The sequence below is a fragment of the Mytilus edulis genome, chromosome 5 (assembly GCF_963676685.1).
Source record: "Mytilus edulis chromosome 5, xbMytEdul2.2, whole genome shotgun sequence".
Lineage (NCBI taxonomy): Eukaryota > Metazoa > Mollusca > Bivalvia > Mytilida > Mytilidae > Mytilus > Mytilus edulis.
The window spans coordinates 8,888,868-8,912,966 of NC_092348.1; the positions used below are offsets into that span (position 1 = coordinate 8,888,868).

At 32.7% G+C, this 24,099-nt stretch overlaps 1 protein-coding gene across 1 annotated transcript; it reads left to right on the forward strand.

The window, feature by feature from the left end:
• Positions 1-3,338: 3,338 nt before the first annotated feature.
• On the forward strand, positions 3,339-18,482 carry LOC139522892 (uncharacterized). The gene is made up of 8 exons (XM_071316525.1): positions 3,339-3,476; positions 5,872-6,861; positions 7,773-7,902; positions 11,097-11,262; positions 12,515-13,535; positions 14,632-14,749; positions 16,319-16,473; positions 18,124-18,482. The coding sequence occupies exons 2-8, from the start codon at positions 5,903-5,905 to the stop codon at positions 18,227-18,229; spliced, it is 2,655 nt and encodes an 884-aa protein (XP_071172626.1). The 5' UTR covers positions 3,339-3,476; positions 5,872-5,902; the 3' UTR covers positions 18,230-18,482.
• Positions 18,483-24,099: the final 5,617 nt, after the last annotated feature.

Consider the following 24,099-nt stretch of genomic DNA (forward strand, 5'->3'; position numbering starts at 1 on the left):
GAATAACTGGAAACGGTTGGTTGTAATCATATCTAGAATAACAACCCGATCTGATTGGAATTCCTGCATATATATGGTAAGACTGACAGAAAAAAAGACAAGACTGCCCCCATTTTAACTAGAAAACAGAAAAAAAAATTATCACAGAGGCAACCAGAAATAAATCATGAAACTGAATCAACAGTTTTGCTTATTTAAATTCTGATTCGTCATTCGTCCTGTTTAAATTCCTTAGTATCTATTGAATACACACACACAAAACAAAAAACAAAAATCAGATGAAGAAAAACTTTAAACCGGAATAAACTGCATTTGTGAATTTGATATCAGAATTTGATTCTTATCTAATAATGTTATGTATAAGGCCTTTATGTAGACATTAATTAAAAATGTGTGTGCCTTGTCTTCAATAGAACATGCTAGCAAAAGGCACAAATGATACATTGCCGCAAAATTGGTTGCGAATTTATTACGGCGATTATGGAACTACACCACAGCCATGGTCAATCTATCATCCATAGGCGGATCCAGGGGGACCCTGGGGGGCCCGGCCCCTCCTTTCGTGGGAAAAAATTGGTTGATTATATAGGGAATCATTAAAGCATGACTGGAGCAGGCCCCCCCTTAAGTCAGTCAACGGCCCCCCTTAGGAAAAGTTCTGGATCCGCCACTGCCATCGCATTCAGCAGTTCCATTTATATGGCATATAATGCAGGCACCGTTAATGTTATCATTACCAATGTGTTATTAAAATTTTCTATAATAAAAAGGTTTGAAATTATTTTTAAATTAAAGAAATGAATGTATCTCCTTCATGCAAGGCTCCGATTCTTTGCACAGCTTTGGTAATACGTTTGTCTTTTTGGTTTATGATATCTTCATTTGTTTTAATCAGTTTTGATTTTTCAAATATCTTAACCTCGATCATCACTGAAGAGACATTTTTGTCGACATTCCCATTTGGTGAATTGTACCAATAATGTTGTTACTATTGGCAATGCCATTAAAGCTTTCGCACAAATGGATCACATTTCTGCATTGTAGTTTCATTCAGGAATAGTTACTAGTCGTAAGGAAGGGTCGCCGGAATATTTATATAGAATGAAAATAACCGCAGATCTTTTGAACTGGTTTTCGGTTTTAAAAAAAAATCACACAAACAAAAAGCATTGCTTATGTTTCACTTAAACCATGTTCTCTGTTTGTCAATGATGGCCTCCTTCAGAGATGTACAAATATCGTAAACATCATCACTAGTACAATGCTCAAATACGTCTATTTAAAGTTCCATAACGTAACAGCGAGTCATTGTTTTTACAATTGTGTTCTATGCATAGTGATTTCATTTTTGTATCAGATTATGTCTCTTAACGAATAAAAGAAGATTCCGGGATTCTACGCCAGTTACTCAACAACGACTAACCAAACAATATCGAGAGGACAGCATACAGTCTTCAACAGCTCTCTTTGCAATTTGTCAATCTTTTTATCGCCTCAAGTCAAGAATAAGTTATACTCATAAATATGATTAAGGACAAATATAAGACCAAGGTGCACAATTCCCACTCAAAACCATGATTTACTGAATATCTAAATCAAAACATAAAATTAAATATTTTTGTGACTCGCCGGTGGTGCTCGCATCTAAACATTTGGAAGTATAAAAAAATATTAAGTTGAACTGGAATGAAAACCAAATAAAGTTATGCGTGGGAGCAGAAAATGGTAAATATACAGAACATGACTGCTGTGTTGACTAATGGACTCGTTATGACATTTGAGTTATTTAACCGTCTCTGCACGGGCCAAAATTCCAACATAAACAAGTGGTAATAATATTTTTGTTTTAGATAACCTATAAATGAAATTAGGTTGAAAAGTACAAGTCATTGAACATTTGGCGGGAAATGGGCTTGTAATGCCACGTGAGTGCCACTAGTCACTTTATAATATGTTTGTTTTTTTTGTTTGGTGTTTTTTTAACTCATTTACATTTTAATTTCGTCGTGGCCTTTTATAGCTTGCTGTGCATTATGAGTGATTATTGTTAAAGGCCGTACGGTGACCATATAGACGTCATTTAGTCTCGCGTGGATATTTGTCTCATTGGCAATCATACAGCATAGATCTACTAATTATATATTACGATGCAATTTCGAATTGCCGCAAAATAGGAGTAGAACAGGGTAATTGAATTGCAAGTAGTAAGATTATAATAAAATATTGAATCTGAATCTCGAAAAAAAGTATCCGAGAGAAAATTTGTTTTTAAAATATTTCAATAGTTGTATTAATTATAAAAAAAAAGAAGATGTGGTATGATTGCCAATGAGACAACTCTAAATTATTAAGTATGTTTACAGTTTCATCATAACTTTTCCTTCATCACAAAACTGAACCGTGTCGAACATGAACTAAACCATGATACAGAATTGTCAGTTATCCTAATTTATATGCAAAAAGTAAAATCACAAAAATACTGAACTCAGAGGAAAATCAAATCGGAAAGTCCCTAATCACTTGGCAAAATCAAATGAAAAAACACATAAAAAACGAATGGACAAGAACTGTCATATTCCTGACTTGGTACAGGCATTTTCAAATGTAGAAAATGGTGGATTAAACCTGGTTTTATAGCGCTAAACCTCTCACTTTGTTGACAATCATACCACATCTTCTTTTTTATATCATCAAATTCCGTTATATTTACAATGATGCGTGAATTAAACAGACATAATAAATAAAATAGTCAAAATATGGGTACAGCAGTCATCATCGTGAAACAATTTTAAAAGGAACTATTTAACAGAACACAAAAAATCTAGAAGCGGTTTTTTTTTCTGAAAAAATGCGGCAATTGTTTATTGTAGCGAAATACGTGATGTAACAGACACCAAACCAATATTTTTGCATACGCTAACACTATACTGTGTCAAATAATTAACCATTATATACAAATTGGAATTTACTAACATATTAGCTATAATAAAAGATATTTATCAGCTTGAATTCATATTTAAAAGTTCCCTTAGCAAAATCAGAATGTTTATATTGTCATTGTCATTGTCATAACACAACCATGTCTAACTGAACCAATCTGTATGACAAAATCAACGTTCTAAACCCATCAAGGTATGACGATGCTACTACCCGTGTATAATAAAGGTTTTTTTTTTAATTTTGAGTTTTTTTCATCGGACAAATATAGATTTGATCCTCCCATTGCAAAGAACATGTCAAACTTTATTCAAATTGTTTGCAAACGATCAATGCTTATCAGGCGTTGTTGTGTTGCTAGATTCGACGACGGACAAAAACAACTGATAACGCGACATTTATCTTCAGATAACACCATTGGTCTGACTAATATGAACTGATAAATAATTTCAATATGTGATCTACTGTTGGATTTTTTACTGTATTTTAGACACAATTGTACAAACTGAGCACCAAAGAAAGACAAAGAAACCATTGAGGTAAAAACAATATATTAAAATACAGAAAATGTATATTTATGTTTTGTTTCTTTGAAATTTTCCCAAACGTAACATCAAAAATAGTTTTCTGACTGAGGAAAATGGCGGACCGGAAGTATTAGGTTATTTTTTTTTAAATTTTGAAATAATTGAAAATAATATTTTTGAATTTTTCCACATCCTTTAAAAAACAAAACCGCAAATACTTGTGCATCTATTCACGTCAGATGTAACTAGTGGTTTTGCATATGTCGTGTTTAAGTTGGATAAAACCACTTGAAACTTGACAATTATAAATAGTGCATTTTAAATCGGCCTCATCAATCTTGCTCGACAAATAGCTTTAAGTTTATATTTACACAACTGCTGGTCAAGGGAGTCTTATATATATATTTTGATTTCAGCTATAATTAAGTTTTCAAAATATTTATTTTTAATCTTTCATACATTTGGTGTTGTTGTTCTAATCGAATTCTGAACATTAGAAGAAAATATGTTGATGTAACAGAATACATTTTCTTTTTCGAATTGCTCTCTCAAGTGATTGTGCTGGAAGAATCTAATTCGTATCAAAATGATTTATTCAATTGAAAATATATTAAAAACGAAGAAGTAAATACATGTACGCCAATCATATATTATTGGAAATTGATTACAATATTGAGGTGGTATACTTTCATAAGGAATATGGTTTAGTATATCAAACAAGATTAACACAAAATGCATGTATAATTCAAGGTAAGATTTGCCTAAATATTTTGTCAGAAATTAAAAAAATGCATTCACATTTGGATATAAAAGAAAAACTTTTGTCTCATGAAACTCAATTTGTCTGAGAACAAAGATGAAATTTACATTTTCCCGCTCGATGCAATATTTAATAATTCTGCACCAGAAAATACCAGAGCCAAAGTTTGGAAAGTCGAACCAAACGTAGCAAAGAAAATATGTCCAAAACAGTTTCTCGGTTAGGAAGATGCCCACTACGTTAGGTAATGAAAATGGGGAAATGAATTACCTGAAAATGTATCGACAATGAATAAAATGATGTGCGAGTTATACGTGAGTGTGACAGCAACCCTACACAACCAACAAAAGGGCATTTACAGGTCAACATATGGTCTTCAATTATAAACCGGTTTTTAAACAATGTTAATGGTGAACTTTCCATGTGTTACTATTAATTGTCCAGCAGCGCTTACATGTATATGTGTAGAATGTGATATCTCCCAGTTAATACGATATAACAAAACATGCATTTCCTTTAAAGATTTCCTTGATATATGGTCACTTCTGACAAAAAAAAACTATTTTTAAAAAGCAAGTGTTCTAAGAGGTGAATATATAATCATCCCTTCAAAAATATTACTGACGCCGTTAAGAGTTTGTTGACCGTTATTGAATATCTGTTTCACAGATGATAACAGACATGCTCCAATTGTCGTAACTTCAAACCCTTCCTCTCCTCCTCGAAAGTAACCAAACGAATGAGACTTATCATTTGACTTGTACTTACATAAGCAACACGACGGGTACCACAAATGGAGCATGACATGCCTACCCTTCTGGAGCACCGGAAATCACCCCTGGTTTTTGCAGGGGTTCGTGTTGTTCAGTGTTGGGTTTTCTATGTTGTATTTTGTGTACAAATGGTTGTCTTTCGTCTTTTTAGTTGTTTTGTGCAATCACATAATTTGTTTGTTTTCTACTTATAATGTTGAAGTCCTTTTGGCGCAGAATTTGCTTACCCTTCCAGAGCACTAGAAATCAACCCCGGCTTTGAGGGGGTACTTGTTGCTCTGTCTTTGATTTTCTATTTTGTGTTGTTTTTTGTACTGTTGTTTGTCTTTTAAACTGTGTTTTCCCTTTTGGTGCCATGGCACTGCCAGTTCCCCCCCCCCCCCCCCGACTGATTATTTTGAATACCCCTTTAGCGTCTTTCGCTTCTCTAAATTGCCTCAAAAGTCAAAAGTTAGGAATTAAAATACAGCAATTTGTATGTATTCCATAATGACTAAAACCGAATTGCCCTATGCCACTTGTTTATATTTATTTGTTGGTACACTTATTGTTTCATCATATGAATTTTTGTATTTATTGGTTTCTCAAAAAATATTTCATATTTGAATAAAAACTGGAAGATCAGTAACAAAAGAAGAAACCCAACAATAAAACGTGATTCTCTTGTTGTTTTTATGATATTTTGTGCTTTGTCAAATATGTCATGAATAGATTAGTAACTTAATACCTCATTGTATAGATATAAATAGAGGAACCTGGGAGTGAAACAAATGGAACCACATTATTCTGAAAAGGAGTGAAATGAGTGCGTGTCTATATAGGAAGTTAGATACAGAAAAACTGTGTTAATAAGTTTTTTCTTTTCTCTTTTCAGGCAGTACTATTTGAAACTTCAAATGTGAAAAATGGCGCGAAGAAGTTTAACGGGATGTTCATTATTGATTAGAGCTGCCCCTTGGGTCATTGTTTTATTTTGCCATTTTGTTCTGGCGGGAAAATATGAATGGATGAAACGTGATAATTTTGACATTATTGATGATTTGTTTCAAGCAGTAAAAGGATCAAATTGTCGAAGTAAATCAAAACGGGAAATGTTGCTTCTCCCAGATGTAGTGTCGCAAATACCAAAGGCAAATCAGTTGAAAAGTACAATTATCTATAAAAATAGAACAAATCTTGTTCACATGCATAATATGGCTTTAAATCGAGCTTATTTCATGAGTTACATTTTACAGAAGATGAATGACACCGAGTTATTTTACCAACAACCAAATATTCATTATCTATATATGTCCGTAACTGCTGATATGAACGCCAACCCAAGCAATATAAACGGAAGTTCTATAGTCTTTGACAACAATTGTTATTATCCAAATTGGTTCGTTACTCTTGATTTCAACAACACAATACCATTATTTGGCGTCAAAGGTTGGCGTTGGGATGACACATATGACCAAGATAATTATTTACGCGAGCCTACACGCCGAGCGGCATATGTAACGGACATTGGAGCTGGTACAAATAAAAACTATACTACGGATGGTTATAAAATGAACCCGTGGTACAACTTCTGGTTACCTGATACTGACAGTGCATTGGATAAAAGTAAAAAGTTTACATTTGGTGTAGGAATAAAGTATTCAAATGTCACAGGAGAGTTTATTAATAATCATTTCGACAATTTTAACTTCTTTGGACCTAACTTACCAAAACAACAAAACTCGGACGATACGTTATTGCCAGTTCGCTTCACACAGCCCTATTTCGATTGTCGTGGATCTAAGAAATGGAAAGTTAGTGCTGTGGCTCCAATAGTGGATTTTATGCCAAGATATTCTAACTGGACACATTTAAGGAGACAGAGGTTAGTTTTTATCGTTCGTATTTAAACTTCATTGTAACAACAGAATAAAAGTTTTTGTTTAGTGAGAAATGGACTATTTTCAATTTCTAACTTATGATAATAGAAACTAGAAGTTAATGGTAATTTATAATAGGTAAACTGTCAATGAGAAAGCAACTAAAAAACAATAGTTCACCATAATTAGCCATCTAGAAATCGCAACACGTTTTCAGCGTTGACTGCCAAGACTATTTAGTAAGCTCTAAATCGTCCATAGTCCATACAAACGATGGGAATAAACTTAACGATCAGTGTATAACAAAGACCAAATAACGTACATTAATTATCACACAATTCTAATAATCATATAAATATCAAAACTTATAGCAAGTGATAATTGTTGACGAATACTACGACCTTTGCATATTTTTTTTAAATTGCATAGTGAGAACGATTTAAAGCACAATAGAAATCAAATTGAAAAATGGTTTCAATTATATCGGTACAACCTAAAAATGACCAAACTATCCAAAAGTTACAAAAGATAAATAAAACCACATCAAAGAATGTTGTTTTAAAAATCGTAAAATAAAAAGTTCAACTAGATTCAGAAGATTTATCTAAAGTCGATGTGCAAGTTCACAAATAACATAAGCCCCGAAGAGCTTTTGAATCCATTACATTTATATAAGGCGGAAATACATATAGAATAAACAATACAAATAGTACAAGGACGATTACATATATTGACATACAAGGTTATAAAACAGCACACCTTTTAAAAACAGATAAGCTTAATAAAACAGCTAATTTTTCATTTCTTTAAAAAAAACACTAATACCCTTAAAATCTTTATAATGTGATATATTTAAGCCTAAATGTCAGGACTCATTAGTTATGCATTTTAATTAACATTCATATTTGTTTTCCAGAATAGTTGGCGTTATTGTCATTGATACAGATTTTCAAGAGATTGACTTTAATGCCTGTGGTACCAGTCCTGGTAACCCTGGACCCAGTTTTCTGTCCGGCATTTCAAGATGTAAAGGGCCTTCTACAGGGGTAAAATTCTACCTTTTAAAGCTTAGTTGTAACATTTACATTACAAATTAATGCGTATGAATATGGCCTTATTTATTTGTATTTGTCAGGCCCAGTTCTTCTGGGTGTCCAAGTAATTTTATTTACTATTCATAAACGTTCCGTGTTCAATTTGTGACTTTTATCTTCTAACAGTGATTTCTCTGAAAAATCAACATCAAATCATAGCTCTTTAAACTTATATTATGTAATTGTGCTTTGAAGAAGCGGTTGGATTATGTTTATGTTTAAATGATTTGATCCTTAATTTCTTATGGATGTGTACGATAAAGATAAGGACATTTTCTAGTATTCAATAAAACCAATGCTTTATGAAATCTTTAAAAATTTGAGTTATCTTTCTCTGTCCAGAATAGTAGTTGAATCAACTTAAATTAATACTAAATACAATATACATTCAGTGATTACAAGCACTTTGATTATCATTCTAAGGTTATGCCCTTTTACAAATGGAAAAATGGAAGAATTATTTAGTATCTTAAGTTTGTCTTAACTAAATTGAGTGAAATGTGTATATAATGCTTATTACCTCTAAACTCTTTAAGTTCAATTTTTGGCAGCTTCACTTTTACAGTTCTTGATTTATGTCCCTTTATAACGTTGTATGCTAGCGGGGGCATCGTCACCTGACCATGACTGTATGCCATTTTACATTTTAATATATTATGATGTATTTAAATGAGTAGTTATATAATTATTGTTGCAAACTCCATTAGAATTTTGAAATGAGATCATTTTTGTACGACCGCAAAAATTGAATTTTTTTTGGTCGTATATTGGTATCACGTTGGCGTCATCGTCGTCCTCCGAAGACATTTGGTTTTCGCACTCTAACTAAAGTAAAAGTAAATAGAAATCTATGAAATTTAAACACAAGGTTAATGACCATAAAAGGAAGGTTGGGATTGATTTTGGGTGTTTTGGTCTCAACAGTTTAGGAATTAGGGGCCAAAAAGGGCCCAACTAAGCATTTTTCTTGGTTTTCGCACAATAACTTACGTTTTAGTAAATAGAAATCTATGATATTTTAAAATAGGTCTATGAGCACAAAAGGAAGGTTGGGATTGATTTTGGTAGTATTCAATTAAAAAATAGGATTGTTACTAAATACATAATTATGTAATACGAATAGACAAATAAGTACCATTGACCTATTACTAATTAAGAAATGTATGTTAATTTTTTTTTTTTTATAGTAATACTAAATAACATGCCTCTTCTCCAATTAGAATAACAATTCTTATCTTGAAAGAAAAACGAAACTGATAAATTTTCCTGTCTTAGTATGAAAGGGTTGTAGGTTAGAGAAATGCTTCAACATATTTAAACATGTTGGTCTGGCAAAAAATCAACGGGTTTAACAAGGTTGGCAAGTGTTGTAGACCAATTTGAACCCTGAGTTTTAAAGTTGTGTTTTATGAACTATAAGTTAGTGTCTATTTTTCTCTTCTCTTTGGGTTATGTTATATCTATCTCCGAAAAACAAATTCTGCCTGATTGGTATGCTGTTACTTTGGAGGTGTTTTTATCTAATTATGTTCAAATTATATTATGATAATTCTAACGAAAATATACATAGTGCACATTGATGCAACAGCAATATCAGAAAAAAAATTAATTGGTAAAATCAAAAACATTAAGATCGCATTTTTCACATATGGCATGATATGTTATCCACGTTCTGAAAATTAGCATATAGTATGTCTATAAATTACTAAAACGGTTGTCGTTTTAAGTTAAATTTCTTTGACATAAAGCGAATATTCAAAGACGTTAAGGGATGAAATGCATGAAGCTGTTGCAATACGAATAACTGAAGATGTGTTAATGAAACAGGAACCCAAAGACAAAAATAACAAAAAGACACATATAGTCAAGTTCTTTTAAATGTTCCGAGTCTATAAAAGATGACAATACATTCAACATGTTCAATAGAAACTATCAGAGATCAACCATCAACCAAAAATTCTTCAGGAAACCCATAAAAACCATCAAGATATGACATGAGACAATCATTGATGAGATATCTTTTTTAGAACAGGCCCATGTATATTAGATATTCACATTTACATTCCTTATTATGTTAGTCAATCTAAAGTGTGTCATACCATTTCAAATGCATTGTAGACGATGCTATATATTTTTCAAAATTATTTGCATTAAAGATAGAAGTTCCTGAAACACAAATAAAACCCTTAATCCTCTAGATTTCATGTATTTGGCCTCCAAAATTGTCAGTCTTGTCTGTAGTCGTAAAAGTGATTCCAGACACACGTGCAAGTTGTATTAAAATCGACATCATTAAATAATGTTGCATCTATTGCGAAAAAAACAGAGGATAAATTTGGTTGAAATAGAAATTAATGCATTGGTTTTTCGAACCTGTTGTATTCACACCTTTCAATAGTAAAATTAATGCAGATCGCATAGCACAACTCTCAAATAACAGACATGTCCAAATACCAAAAGTCTAAATAAAGGCGACAGTAGTATACCGGTGTTCAAAGGTAACAAATTAATTGAGAGTAAACTAATCCGGGCCACAAACCAAACGCGAGGAAACACATCAACTATAAGAGGAAAACAAAGGAACACCGAAGTGCAACAACAATAAACGCCAGGATGGACACATAAACGAACTATTTAATAACAACTGCCATATATTTACTTGGTACAGGTTATTTATAGAAAATATGATAGGTTGAACCTGGTTTAATGGCATGCCAAACCTCCCGCTTTATGAAAAAGTAAAAAAAAATATTACTAAACACTACTTGACAGAAATACAGTACAAACAAATTATATACAAGTCGACACAACATGGAAACTGCAGAACATCGAACATATTCCATCAACGGTAAACACCACAAGATAACTAAAACAGTGCCGCGCTTACGTACGTAACCAACATGCAATCTCGAACTTTTTACAATTATTTTCACAATATTCATCCAAACTAACCATTTTCAATCCGCCTTTCAACTAGTCATCTTTTGATTTTCAAATGTGTATTTATAGTTAAAACATAATATAGGCTACGGTGTAGACCTGGGGATATGTTGTCATTGTCAAGGTCTGATTTTAGTGTAAACACAAGATTGGCTATGCGCGTAGACGAGGAGGATATGTTTGTCATTGTCAATGTCTGATTTCAGTGTAAACATAAGATGGGTTATGGCCGAAGACGTGGAGGATATGTTTGTCATTGTAAGAATCCATATCGGTATCCAAGATGGATATCTCCCCCATTCCAAGGTGATGACGTAGAAAGAGCAACTGATGAAGAATACAAGAATAACTTTGAATGTGTGAAAGATGGACGTAAGTTTTTCAAAAATATTTTTAATCATAATTAAGAGTTTGTTTTTTTTTAAATTGTGGTTGCACCAGTCGGTGACAACATTTGATTTTTGCAGATGTTTGTTTGAAAGAAAAGATTTTTTTAAATAGTTTATGATATTTCACCCAAATCTTTTTATGCCAATGTATATACAGGTAGGCAATAATAATGTTTGATAAAATTAATATCAAACTTGTTTAAAAGAGGGACGAAAGATACCAGAGGGACAGTCAAACTCATAAATTGAAAATAAACTGACAACGCAATAGCTTAAAATGAAGAAGACAGACAGACAAACAATAGTACACATGACAGAACATAGAAAACCAAAGAATAAGCAACACAAACCCCTTGAACGATAATTTTCTGTTTATTATCCGCTTAAGATATCGTGTAACATTTTAGGTGGATATATTGTATCAACATCGGTCTTAATTTCAGATATATATATATATATATATATCAAATATATAAATATAAATAAAAAGATGTGGTATGAGTGCCAATGAGACAACTCTCAATCCAAGTCACAAAGTATAAAAGTAAAAAATTATAGGTCGAAGTACGGCCTTCAACACTGAGCATTGGCTCACACCGAACAGCAAGGTATAAAGGGCACCAACATGACTAGTGTAATCTTTTCATACGGGAAAACCAACGGTCTTCTCCATATATTAAAAAAACGAGAAACGCGCATGAACTACACTAACATCTTTATTTGCAGATAAAACAGATTAAAATTTTAGACATTTAAAAGATAGCAAATTGAAAATAAATATCTTGCATTTGATAGATATGATTATTGCCTTTACATTCTTCTGAAAAATAGAAAGTAATATTAATCCTGGTTGTTTATGTTCGGACAAAGGACAGAACTTTTTACGATACAAATTTCCAACCACCTTAATACTCAGTGTAGAAATAATATCCCTTCAAAAATATTTTCGATTTGCATTACGTCCTAATCGTGGGCTGTTATGGAGAAAGTTATAAATTATCATAAACTTATTTCACTTTTAACGATTTTAACTTTTGTTGAGTTTGTTCCATCGTGGGCTCTTTAAAAGTTGTGCCAATTCAGACCAAGACCAATGACACTTGGTGGTAAAAAAACTGTTTAATTATTTCAACATTTTATACATAGTAAATTTACAAGAAGTGAACACATCAATGACATACATTTTCAGGAAATTGAGTCAATTTCTTACTATAAACTATATTAAATAATTTTAGAACTTGGAGTACTTCCCATTGTCGACAAGACAGAGCAAGTAGTCGTAGAGTTTGGCGTAGGAGATATTAACGTCAGAAGAAGAAGATCAGAAAACTACTTAAACGGGTCTGAACCAAATGTTATAAAAAGTCGATCGTTAAAATCCATTAATGTGGACGATGACACGGTTAACAAATATTCAGAAAAAGCACAAAAAAAGTTTGAAAAAAGACAACAAAAAGAAAAGCTATCGCCAATCCATTTAGAAGATAAGTTACGAAAAAGGAGAAAGAGAACGGTGAATAGTGGTGAGAGATCCGAATTTGATCAGATGAGGTTTGAAAAAATGATCAGGATTTTCCGTCAGAAAGCCAGTATCAATAAGGTGAGCTGTAGAACTTCAGCACCAAGTCTATTACATCTACCAGGAGACGTTGCCTATGGCGTTGACAGACAATTTGATTACCAAGGAAGAACAGCACTTAGACTAGCCCACTTTTTGAGTAATTTCTTACAAAATGTTCAAGCTAGCGACAACTTTGGTAATTTAAGGGGTGGTGGACGATTGCACATGGAACAAATGTTTGGAGAGGTTATTGCCAACGTTATGGCTGATCATAAAATTCTTTCTTGTGGGCTTTATTTCGAACCATACACCTTTGAAAACCAAGATGGTTCCAAAAGAGAAATGTTTGGTCCCTTTGCTTACATGCAAGATGGACGAGCTCTTGCCCTTGATACTGCTGGCAATCCCAGAAAATACATTTATGAAGATTTTTATGTTAAGATGAAAGCTAACTGGAAAACCAACTTTGAACACTTACAAACGTATAAGATGAGACCAATGGTAAGATACGATCCTGCTGGGACCAGTCAGATTCGATTTGAATACTTCCCTATGCGATACAAGGCACCAGATTATAACGATGGACAATGGTCACATCCATATTTTAGATGTGATGGAATGGTGGATGAGTGGATCATGACATATTCTGCTCCATTCTTTAAAAAGAACTACATCTCAAATAAAATAGAATTCGCGTAAGTATGAAACCAAAGTTACATCCAAACAATTATATGTTAATTATATGAGTACATCACAACGATGGCCAGTATAGTTGGACAATTAGTTATAATAGAAATACCGACTGTCTGTTGAAATATCAATCCACCAAACTCAACAAATATGCTGTCGATCAAAACGTCGGGTATTTTGATATTATTATATTTTGGTGTGGTTGATTTTGAAATCAATGAGTTTATTGTTTGCAGAAATAGTTATGTTTGATGATGTTTGATGATACTATGAATCCCATCTTTCAATTTAGTATTTGGGAATAATGGTTTAATGCACAGAAAAACCAAAAGTATTGATATTATTGCAAATTGCAAAAAATAAATTGGTTGTCTTGAAGATTTTGCAGTACTTTAGTAGAACTTTAAAATATTAACCAAATTCGGGAGTGTTCCTTCTTACAGTATTTCTGCATGTCACATTTACTGTAAAAAGCTTAGCGAGTTGGTAATAGCTTTGGAATTTAAATACTTGAGGGTAAATGTCTTTTACTCCCTTCTGTGCTTGAAAATGTTGGATGCAATAGATTTGGTGTAGTTCAATAGTGAAGAACTGGTTTTTTTGTGTGTACAAATTTGGGAAGGAAATATGTAATGAAACAACGGACAGTGTTTTCTAAACGTATATTATATACATTGTTATAATTTATTGTGGTTTCATGGTATATTCTAAGAATTTATATACCCAATGAGAGGGCGGTATATACAATGACTATAACCGTTCTTTTGCCATTTTAATGTTCGGTCTTGAACTTTATTATGTTGAAATTTTAGATCTACCAGACAGTCAATAATTGATTCTTATCATATATTTGTCAACGTGTTATTAAGATTATGGTCTATTTTGCATGACATCGTGTTAAATATTTTTATATGGTTTTCCTATTCAAACAATTAAGTAATGTACATTATATAAAATTTATATCTACAAACCAAACTATTTGAAATAAAAAAACTTACTTAAAAAATGATAAACTTATTTACTTAAATATTTAGGCAAACAATTCAAAGCTTAATAACACAATGTTTACATTGTAAATGCATGTCGTGTTTCTTGTTACAGAGGAGTTATAACAGTAGACGTACCACTAGACAAACTCGAAGTAAACCAGTGTCCACAACCATTCAATGTTGCCAACGCATTCAAAAATACAGCTAGATGCCATACAAAGTCTACAAAGGTAAAATATTTCTCTTTAATATATTTGCTAAATTTAATTAACGCTTTGTAGTAAATATAAGAAGTTAATTGGTTGCGTATTTTACAGGAGTGATTTGGTTGTTTATAAACATTATTGGCGTAGCAGTCGTTCGTAATGTGCCGAACACTACTTTTGCCTGTACCAAGGCCAGGAATATGACAGTTTTGTTGCCGTTTGTTCCCTTGGTTGATATAGTCTAGCGTTTAATTTTGTTAGTTTCTATGGTCGTCTCTTCTTGCCACAAAACCAGGTTCAACCCGCCATTTTTTTCTTTAAAAATGTCATGTACCAAGTCAGGAATATGGCCATTGTTATATTATAGTTCGTTTCTGTATGTGTTACATTTTAACGTTGCGTCGTTTGTTTTCTTTTATTTTTTAGTGTAAATTCACATTGCGATAAGACGTGTCACGGTACTTGTCTATCCCAAATTCATGTATTTGGTTTTGATGTTATATTTGTTATTCTCGTGGGATTTTGTCTGTTGCTTGGTCCGTTTCTGTGTGTGTTACATTGTAGTGGTGTGTCGTTGTTCTCCTCTTATATTTAATGCGTTTCCCTCAGTTTTAGTTTTTTACCCCGATTATGTTTTTTGTCCATGGATTTATGAGTTTGAACATCAGTATACTACTGTTGCCTTTACTTGAACTTACATTGGAGTTTGTTAATATTGTTTAGTATGGAAATTAATTCAAGACAAATAGAAATATAAAATATTCGGTAGCTTTGAAATATCACTGAGAGCAAAATCTGTAATCTCTGATTTTTATGACGTTAGGTTCATTCACATCTATTCTACATTATATGTCAATGCGAAACTTCATATCTTATTCCCTGTTAGAATTTCAACTCCCTATAGTCGTTAGACGAAGTCGATATAGGGTACAGCCTTGAAATATTTATGTCATCTGTGAAGTCGATTTGTTTTTATCTTAATACTGGAGTACCCTAAAATAAAACATAAAACATTAATCATCGCATTGGTCTTCTTTTATGTCAACAGGGATATAGTCCTGTCAATGTAGGTAACAAATCAAATTGCATGCTTAACCGGAATATATCACTCCCTTTTGTCAAGCAGATAGAAAATGGACAAACATCATGCATTGACTTTGGTGATCTCAAATGTTAGCGGTTATTGAAGTGAAGACAAATATGCTAATAAGGGTATTGTACACATAATGGACAGAGAATTTTTTTTTAAAATGCCACAATTATTCATTAGTTCAAAATAGTGCATACTTCTATTTGTTTTCCGTACAATTTATAAACTAACCTTATGTGTTCCTTTGATGTATATGTTAATGTATGGGAATTAGAAAAGTCCAACTCGTTAATCCAGATTAAAGCTAACGTTCTATATTGATTTTCAAAGCAAAAAGGACGACTTAACGTTTACGCAAAGTCAGATTTGATGAACGGATTGTTTTAGTTTCTGTTAGCTGTATAATTAACCTATCTAGTTATCAACAAATATATGAAGGAAATGTTTTAAGATATAATTGATAATTTTAATATATCTCACATATATCTGAATCTGTTTTACAGTGTAAACCACAAGCAGGCTTCAAGTTTTCGCGTGGAGCATACCGATGTGATTGCAAACAAGGACACGAGTATCAAATTAGAGACGGTAAATTCTGGATTGAAGGTTCTCTCATTGAACTTGAGTATGAAAAGAAACAAAAGAAACTGTTTAGCAGGTATGTGCAAAAGAAAAATAAGAAGATTTTGTAAATCCCTGAAATTACAAATGTAACACATCTCAAACAATAAAATAAATGGCCTTAATTATAAAAAAACAATAATAAACAAAACGGAAAACCACTGAATTACTTGTTTAAAAACAAAGATCTAAATACGAAAAATGAACAAGTAAGATGATATCTATACACCAAAAAGGAAAATGGAAATTTGATTTAAAAAGGAGAAGGCAAAATGTAAATTGGTTACGTTTTAGAAACAGACTGTTGGATGGAGAGTTATCTTAATGGCACTTATAACATATCTTCTTATATCTATGTAGCTCCTATTTAAAAAGCAACAGTTTGTAAAATATCTACAGACATAATTAGGATCAACGCTAAAAGTTGCAATCATGATCAGGTAGGAACACAAAATCTGGTGTTGTATTTCCAGACACTGTACATACGACATGATTCGATAGCGCATACCACGTTTTCTGGAATTAACCTTGTCAGATACGCCGGATACCAAATTTTTCAGAAGCCAAAATATAAAATGTTGAAGAGCAAAATTCTATATAACCCAAACAATCCAAAATTAATCTGCATATAAGGCTTTCTTGGCCTAAATACTCGGAATCTTGCCGACAAACAGTCCTAGCTATTAAGCGAGTAGCATATAAATGTTCTGTTAATTACAGTAATGTTTTAGTGACAGTAAAGTCATACGTTCGCATCAAACCAAATGACACAAAATCAGATATACAGATTATATTCATTCAACGTGTCCGATTCCCGAAGCTTTATATTAAGACAGCGTCAGAAAAAACCCGAATTTTTATACTTTGACATTCAAGTGTTATTGCATGGTAAACTACACCTGTCACATTTCCAGGTATCAGGGTTTGAACTACTAGTATATCCGAACAAAGAACGATAAGCCTAAAGAAATATATCTATATTTGTGAAATACCTTTTACGTGACGGTTCGTAAACTCACTAATGCAGCCATACAATTTCAGTTGTGTTAAAACAAATTCAAACAAGTTACAGCGTTGTAACAGTATTGTGTTGTGACAATAATCGTATATTTACAAATTATTCACGAAACTCGACACAAAGCTTCATCTAGAAATCTAACATGGGACGCCGGAAAGTGATTACCTACTAATTTTTTGTTTTGTTAATGCATGTACTATCAACTTATGCATATACTACTGATCCAATACGGGTGTTGCTGATATATATTTTAGAAATTAAAAATATCTTAGAGGCAACAGTACTATACCGATGACTAAATCTCTTATCTAAGTTAGGAATACACAAATCAAGATAAAAAGCCCAGCAAATATGAGGGAACCGCATGAACTACAAACGAAGCGAGAACAGTTGTGTAGACCTGGTAAATAAAGGCAACAGTTGTACACAGCTGTAATCTGTTCAACAGTAGATATGAATAAAAACAAATTTACAGAAAGATGAACAATGTTAGCACAAATATACACGAAACAAGCCCCAATATATTCACACTACATTCACAACGGATTGAAGAATCTGAAATGATTGTTTAGTCTTCTAAAATAATTGATACAAACATGTTCTGTCGATTAGTTTTTTCATACAGACATCTGAACAATTTCAAATTGTTTAAAACGTTTTATATTTCAGATTTGACCAGTTAATCTGTCGAGTATCTGCAGCTCCTAGAGCCGTGGGATCATTTACTACGGCATTCGTAGTTACTATATATAGTCTTGTAATGCTACACTTGTGAGGCATCCAACGAAAAGTGCTAAGTTAAAAACTATGCAAAGACATAATAGTTACTATGGCAACATTGTTATACACAAATGTGTAGTGAAACTTAAAATCGTTAAAAGAAAACTAAACTATTGAAGACAAGAGATATGATGATGTAGACAGTGATTTAATCTAACTTTGTTTAATATTTGCAGCTGACATAATAACAAATATTTTCATTGTACATATATTAACATATTCATATCACAAAAAAACTTGTATAGTCATGCATGTGTACTTATTTTAATTGCATCAGATAGTTACATCTACTGCTTGATTTATAGTGACCATCATCACCTGCTCGTTTTGTGCTTTATTGTATACATAACTTTCTAATAACGATTGTTTGCATCTCACAAATAATTTCCAACCATCTGCACCGTGTAGAACGCCACATGCGGGGTGTCGGCTATGTTTGACATGGGGTGGCAATTTTGAAGCGACGAAAAAGTAACAAGGTAAGTTCAAGCATCAAAATTTCTCATTTCTAAAAACTCTCAGTACCATATAATGTATTGCACGGAAGGAACCGCAACATAATCTATTTCCTGAAAGCAGAAGCAGTCGTTTTCAGTGCTCAGTTTTCTCAAACAACTCGCCCTAGTTTTCCGTGTTGCAGATTCTGAGGCTTTATATGCAAATTTCGGTATAAAAAACTACTTTACACAGCCATCAACCGTATCATTTATATAGAATTGTATTCCTCTCATTGACTTATACCAAATACCAGTTTCTTAGTTAAAATTAATTGGTTTTAAAACTGTTATTCATCAAAATATAAAGTGTCGCTCGGGGTGTCAGATTTTGCGTCGCAAGGGGTAGAGGCTTGTCATAAAAAATAATATTAGTCTTCATATGATACATTTTATTTCAAACACATCTACTTTACTATGACAAAACAAGGATTTTTCATTTTGCCTGTTTTTGGTCTTATAAAATATATGCTTTTGATTTCATTCACATCTACTTTACCATGACAAAGTAAGGGTTTTTCATTTTGCCTGTTTTTGGTCTTATAATAGTTATCAAAGGTACCAGGATTATAATTTAGTACGCCAGACGCGCGTTTCGTATACATAAGACTCATCAGTGACGCTCATATCAAAATATTTATAAAGCCAAACAAGTACAAAGTTGAAGAGCATTGATGATCCAAATTCCAAAAAGTTGTGCCAAATATATCTAAGGTAATCTATGCCTGGGTTAAGAAAATCGTTAGTTTTTCGAAAACATGTGCTTTTGATTTCATTCATAGTAAAAATGGCTTAAAATATTTAGTTTTCAAGCTGGTAAACGATTTCTTTTCCTTTTCAGTCACTATCATGGTAAAAAAGTCAAGGCTATGGCTCAATAAACCAAAACATCATAAAATAGTCCTCAATATAAGATATGCCCGAAGCCTCCACCAGCCAAAATGCATCATAGTTCATCACCAGGTTCATCTAAAAAGCACTCGTGCACGCCGCAAAAATCCATTACTCCTAAAGAATTAGAACACTCTCTTCAATGAAACACTCGCCGGCATCTTTTTCAGCGAATGACAACACAACTTCAAGTAATCCTGAAGACGATGATACTACAATTGTCAATGAGAAAACAACGACTTGTACACAAATATACAACGGAACAGGTTTACAATAAAAAATGATTTAAGACAGTTATTTCGTTCGTAATCGCCCAGCTAGAATTATCCGTTTTCTGTTACACATCTATCATTTCATATCTACTTTGAAGGTCTACTCTGACTATATACATATCTCTAAATGAACCGGAATTGAATAAAATTTGAAGAATTTGATGTAACCTGTGTTTTTCTAGGTTAAATTTCTGTTACATTTATGTTCATATTTGTGTAGGTGTGTTTGAATTTAAAAAGTATCAGATAGAGATCGATTTATAAGAAAATGTATTCTTTTTTTATGACAAGCCTCTACCCCTTGCGACGCAAAATCTGACACCCCGAGCGACACTTTATATTTTGATGAATAACAGTTGTAAAACCAATTAATTTTAACTAAGAAACTGGTATTTGGTATAAGTCAATGAGAGGAATAAAATTCTATATAAACGATACGGGGGATGGCTGTGTAAAGTAGTTTTTATACCGAAATTTGCATATAAAGCCTCAAAATCTGCAACACGGAAAACTAGGGCGAGGTGTTTGAGAAAACTGAGCACTGAAAACGACTGCTTCTGCTTTCAGGAAATATATTATGTTGAGGTTCCTTCCGTGCAATACATTATATGGTACTGAGAGTTCTAGAAATAAGAAATTTTGATGCTTGAACTTACCTTGTTACTTTTTCGTCGCTTCAAAATTGCCACCCCATGTCAAACATAGCCGACACCCCGCAAGTGGCGTTCTACACGGTGATCTGTTAAACCTAATGATATCGTGCTACAAACTTCATTTTAAGGGTTTCCGAAAGCAAATAATCAACTTTGCTATTTGTGTTCAAATATGAGCTCAGGTATAAATTTTTCTGTTCTTTCTGAACTGTTTTTTTCTTTTTGTAGAGTAAATGAATCTGAAATAATAATATACTTTGTGACGCCTTGCCTTACGTGGCCTTCTTTTGTTGCATGTTTGTTTTTAACGTTGATTTTACTTTAAAAGACAAGTCCTTTTTGAGAGGTTAAGAGATGAGTTTAACGATCTACAAGGACAGGAGCAAATGTTTCTAGTAAAACAATGTATTTTAATGAACACCCGCATTGAATCAAATTCGAAACGTAGAATTCATACATCTGTTAATTTTGATTGTGTATTTTACCATTATGTAGACTGTCCCTGTCTTTTTTTTTGCATTTGCGATTGATATATTAAATGAAATAAATAAAAACAACTAATTGGAATCATACAAATCATACAAATATTTTGACCGGAATGTATATTTTTTCATTACTCGGTATCACCAATATTTTGTCCTTTAATTTGGGAATAATAATCATAGATTTTTTTCTTTCAGGTAATATTTAGTTATCAGGAATAGTTTATGTTTGTAAATATAAAACTGTATTATATGTAAATATGATGCTGTATATTATTTATACCTTTGCTAATGATTATTATAATATTTTTTTAAGAATGAATATAAATTTATTATAAAAATTAATATTTTTGATTTTCTGCATTAATTCAAATAATTCTCAAAGCAACTAGTCCCGTCAAATATTATAATTGATAATCGGAAATAGTACAGAAAAATAATTTTGACATCACCTCATCTAAAATAGTCCTTTCGTGTCTTTTGACATATGAGTTAAGACAGTATTAGTTTATTGATGTGCAAACCGCATAAAACAATTGAGTAATTGAAGTTCAAGGAAACAACAAAATCTGTGGGAATTACATGAACGTTTCAAAAGGAGCAAGCGCTGTTTCTTATCTGTTGTGTGTGTGTGTGTTTTGTTGTTGTGTAATAACAAATTTTGTGTCATGAATGGATACTCCACACCCTTTTTTTCTATTTAGACCAAGTATGTCGACCGGGTAATGCTTTCTTGCTATACATAAATCGCTCCGTCAAAATGTCACTCACAGGAATAGGACACCATCGATAGATTTATGAATATAAATCTGTGATTTTAAGTAAGATACTGCTAACGGAGTCTGTATAGTGTGCATATACAAGAGTTTGTAATGTAATTGTAATTGAGAGGGTATGTAACTGCTGATAAATGGTAATTTGAAAATATCAGGTTTGTACAAACCTCTCTCAAATTGTTTGCTAATAAATCTATAAATTATCAAGTAATTAAGGTAAAACTCCCTCAGGAAAAGTTGCGTTTGGTTAGATTTGGCAACATTGTTTTTAGTGTCTTTTTTTCCATAAAAAAGAGGAACGAAAGATACCAGAGGGACAGTCAAACTCATAGATCGACAATAAACTGACAACGCCATGGCTAAAACATAAAAAGACAAACAGGCAAACAATAGTACACCAGACACAACATAGAAAACTAAAGACTAAACAAAACGAACTCAACCAAAAACTTGGAGTGATCTCAGGTGCTCCAGAAGAGTAAGCAGATCCTGCTCCACATGTGGCACACGTCGTGTTGCTAATATTATTACAACCCCATAAATAGTTTAATTCGGTATATCACATTCGCGGTGTAAGGGAAAGTGGATTGTAGTTACGACATAAGGTACATATCCGCTATCATCTGTGAAACGGTTATTCCATCACGTCAACCAACTCGTGATGTCGTTTGTAAAATTTACGACGGGATGATTTCAACTTCACCATTTGGAAGTTTTGGTTTAATAGCTTCTTTGTGATCAGCAACCCTCTATCAAGGAATTCGTGATTTAAAATACAAGCCCGGGAATGTCGTATCAATTGAGAGATGTATACTCCGTATGCAGGCGCTGCTGGAATGTTGCTACAAAGAAATGGAAAGTTCACAACGGTATCTCAGCGGATATAAAAAGAGTAAAAGGTAAATAATGCATTTTTGCAACAACAACCTTTCTGTAAAACGCCATGAATGCATGCGACTCAAAAAGGAAAGTAGTATTTGTGTTTTCCTATGCGAAACCTTACATGTTGCTAAATTAAATGCTTATATACGTCAATAGGGCATAGCACTGGGACAATGTAAGTTCAACATTTATGTGATGATTAGCAACATATACAGGAAATACCGGTCAATCAAGTCATGATTGCAAAATGATTAAAACCGATGACATATGAACCCCTTTTGAATGTACTGTTTATAAGGTAAACATGGTGAACAATTACTTACATAATGTGAACAATATCATAATTCTGACAGACGAATTGATTAAAATAGCTTTAACTTCAATAGCTATCCTACAATGTATATTTAGAACTAAAGAATGCTTCTCTATTACACATCAGAGAACAGCCATCCCTTTATGTAAAACATACAGCTTTTGAAAGACCTTCGGAGTAATGTATTTAGAAGTTAATTTAGTTGTTACACAACTTTATACCAGTCTTCTCCTCAAAATTATTTTTGAGTCGCCTCCCATTGATAAACTTTGGACATGTTTTCTTAGACAAACTATAGCCAGAAAACACATATAAGAGAGTTGTCTACGACTACATGTACGTCGTGTTCATTATTGGCGTCGCAAAAGATACGGGGGAATCAATGGAAAAAAGTAAACCGCATGCTTTGCTTTCATATCATTGTCAGAACTGCTACAACAATTATTTAACGCTTAACGCTGTTAACTGTATCGTAATGTTGTGGATCTATTATACAGCACACCATTTATCAACATTCGAATTTTCCGAGAAATGGTCTTTATGTGAATAGTGTCAACTTTTTGAAAGGCATATTGCGAAATCAAAAATTGTCACATTGACGTTGACATAGATGTAGAAATCGGAGCGACTGTGTCCGACAAATTTAAGCTGCATCATTCCATCGTACTACTAAAAAGTCAAAACACAAAAATACTGAACTCCGAGGAAAATTCAAAAAGGAAAATCCAAAATCAAAATGCAAAATCAAAAGTCCAAACACATCCTAAACGTCATTATTGACTTGGCCGTCCAGCTGTTTGACACACGAGCGCCATTGCTTTATTTTAATAATTTTGAAAACAACACGGTTGTCTGCAAAATTCAACACCTTGTATATTTGATGACATTTTTGAGACGGTGATGCTTTTGTTGCTCCGTAAAGACTAAATCATTCTTAATTGTTCAACCCACAATTTTTTCTTAAAATGTCCTGTGCAAAGTCAGGAAAATGGTAGTTGTTATCTTATAGTTCGTTTCTGTGTGTGTTGCTTTGTCGTTTGTTTTTGTTGCACTTCAGTGTTTATGTTGTTCCTTTGTATTCATCTTATAGTTGATTTGTTTC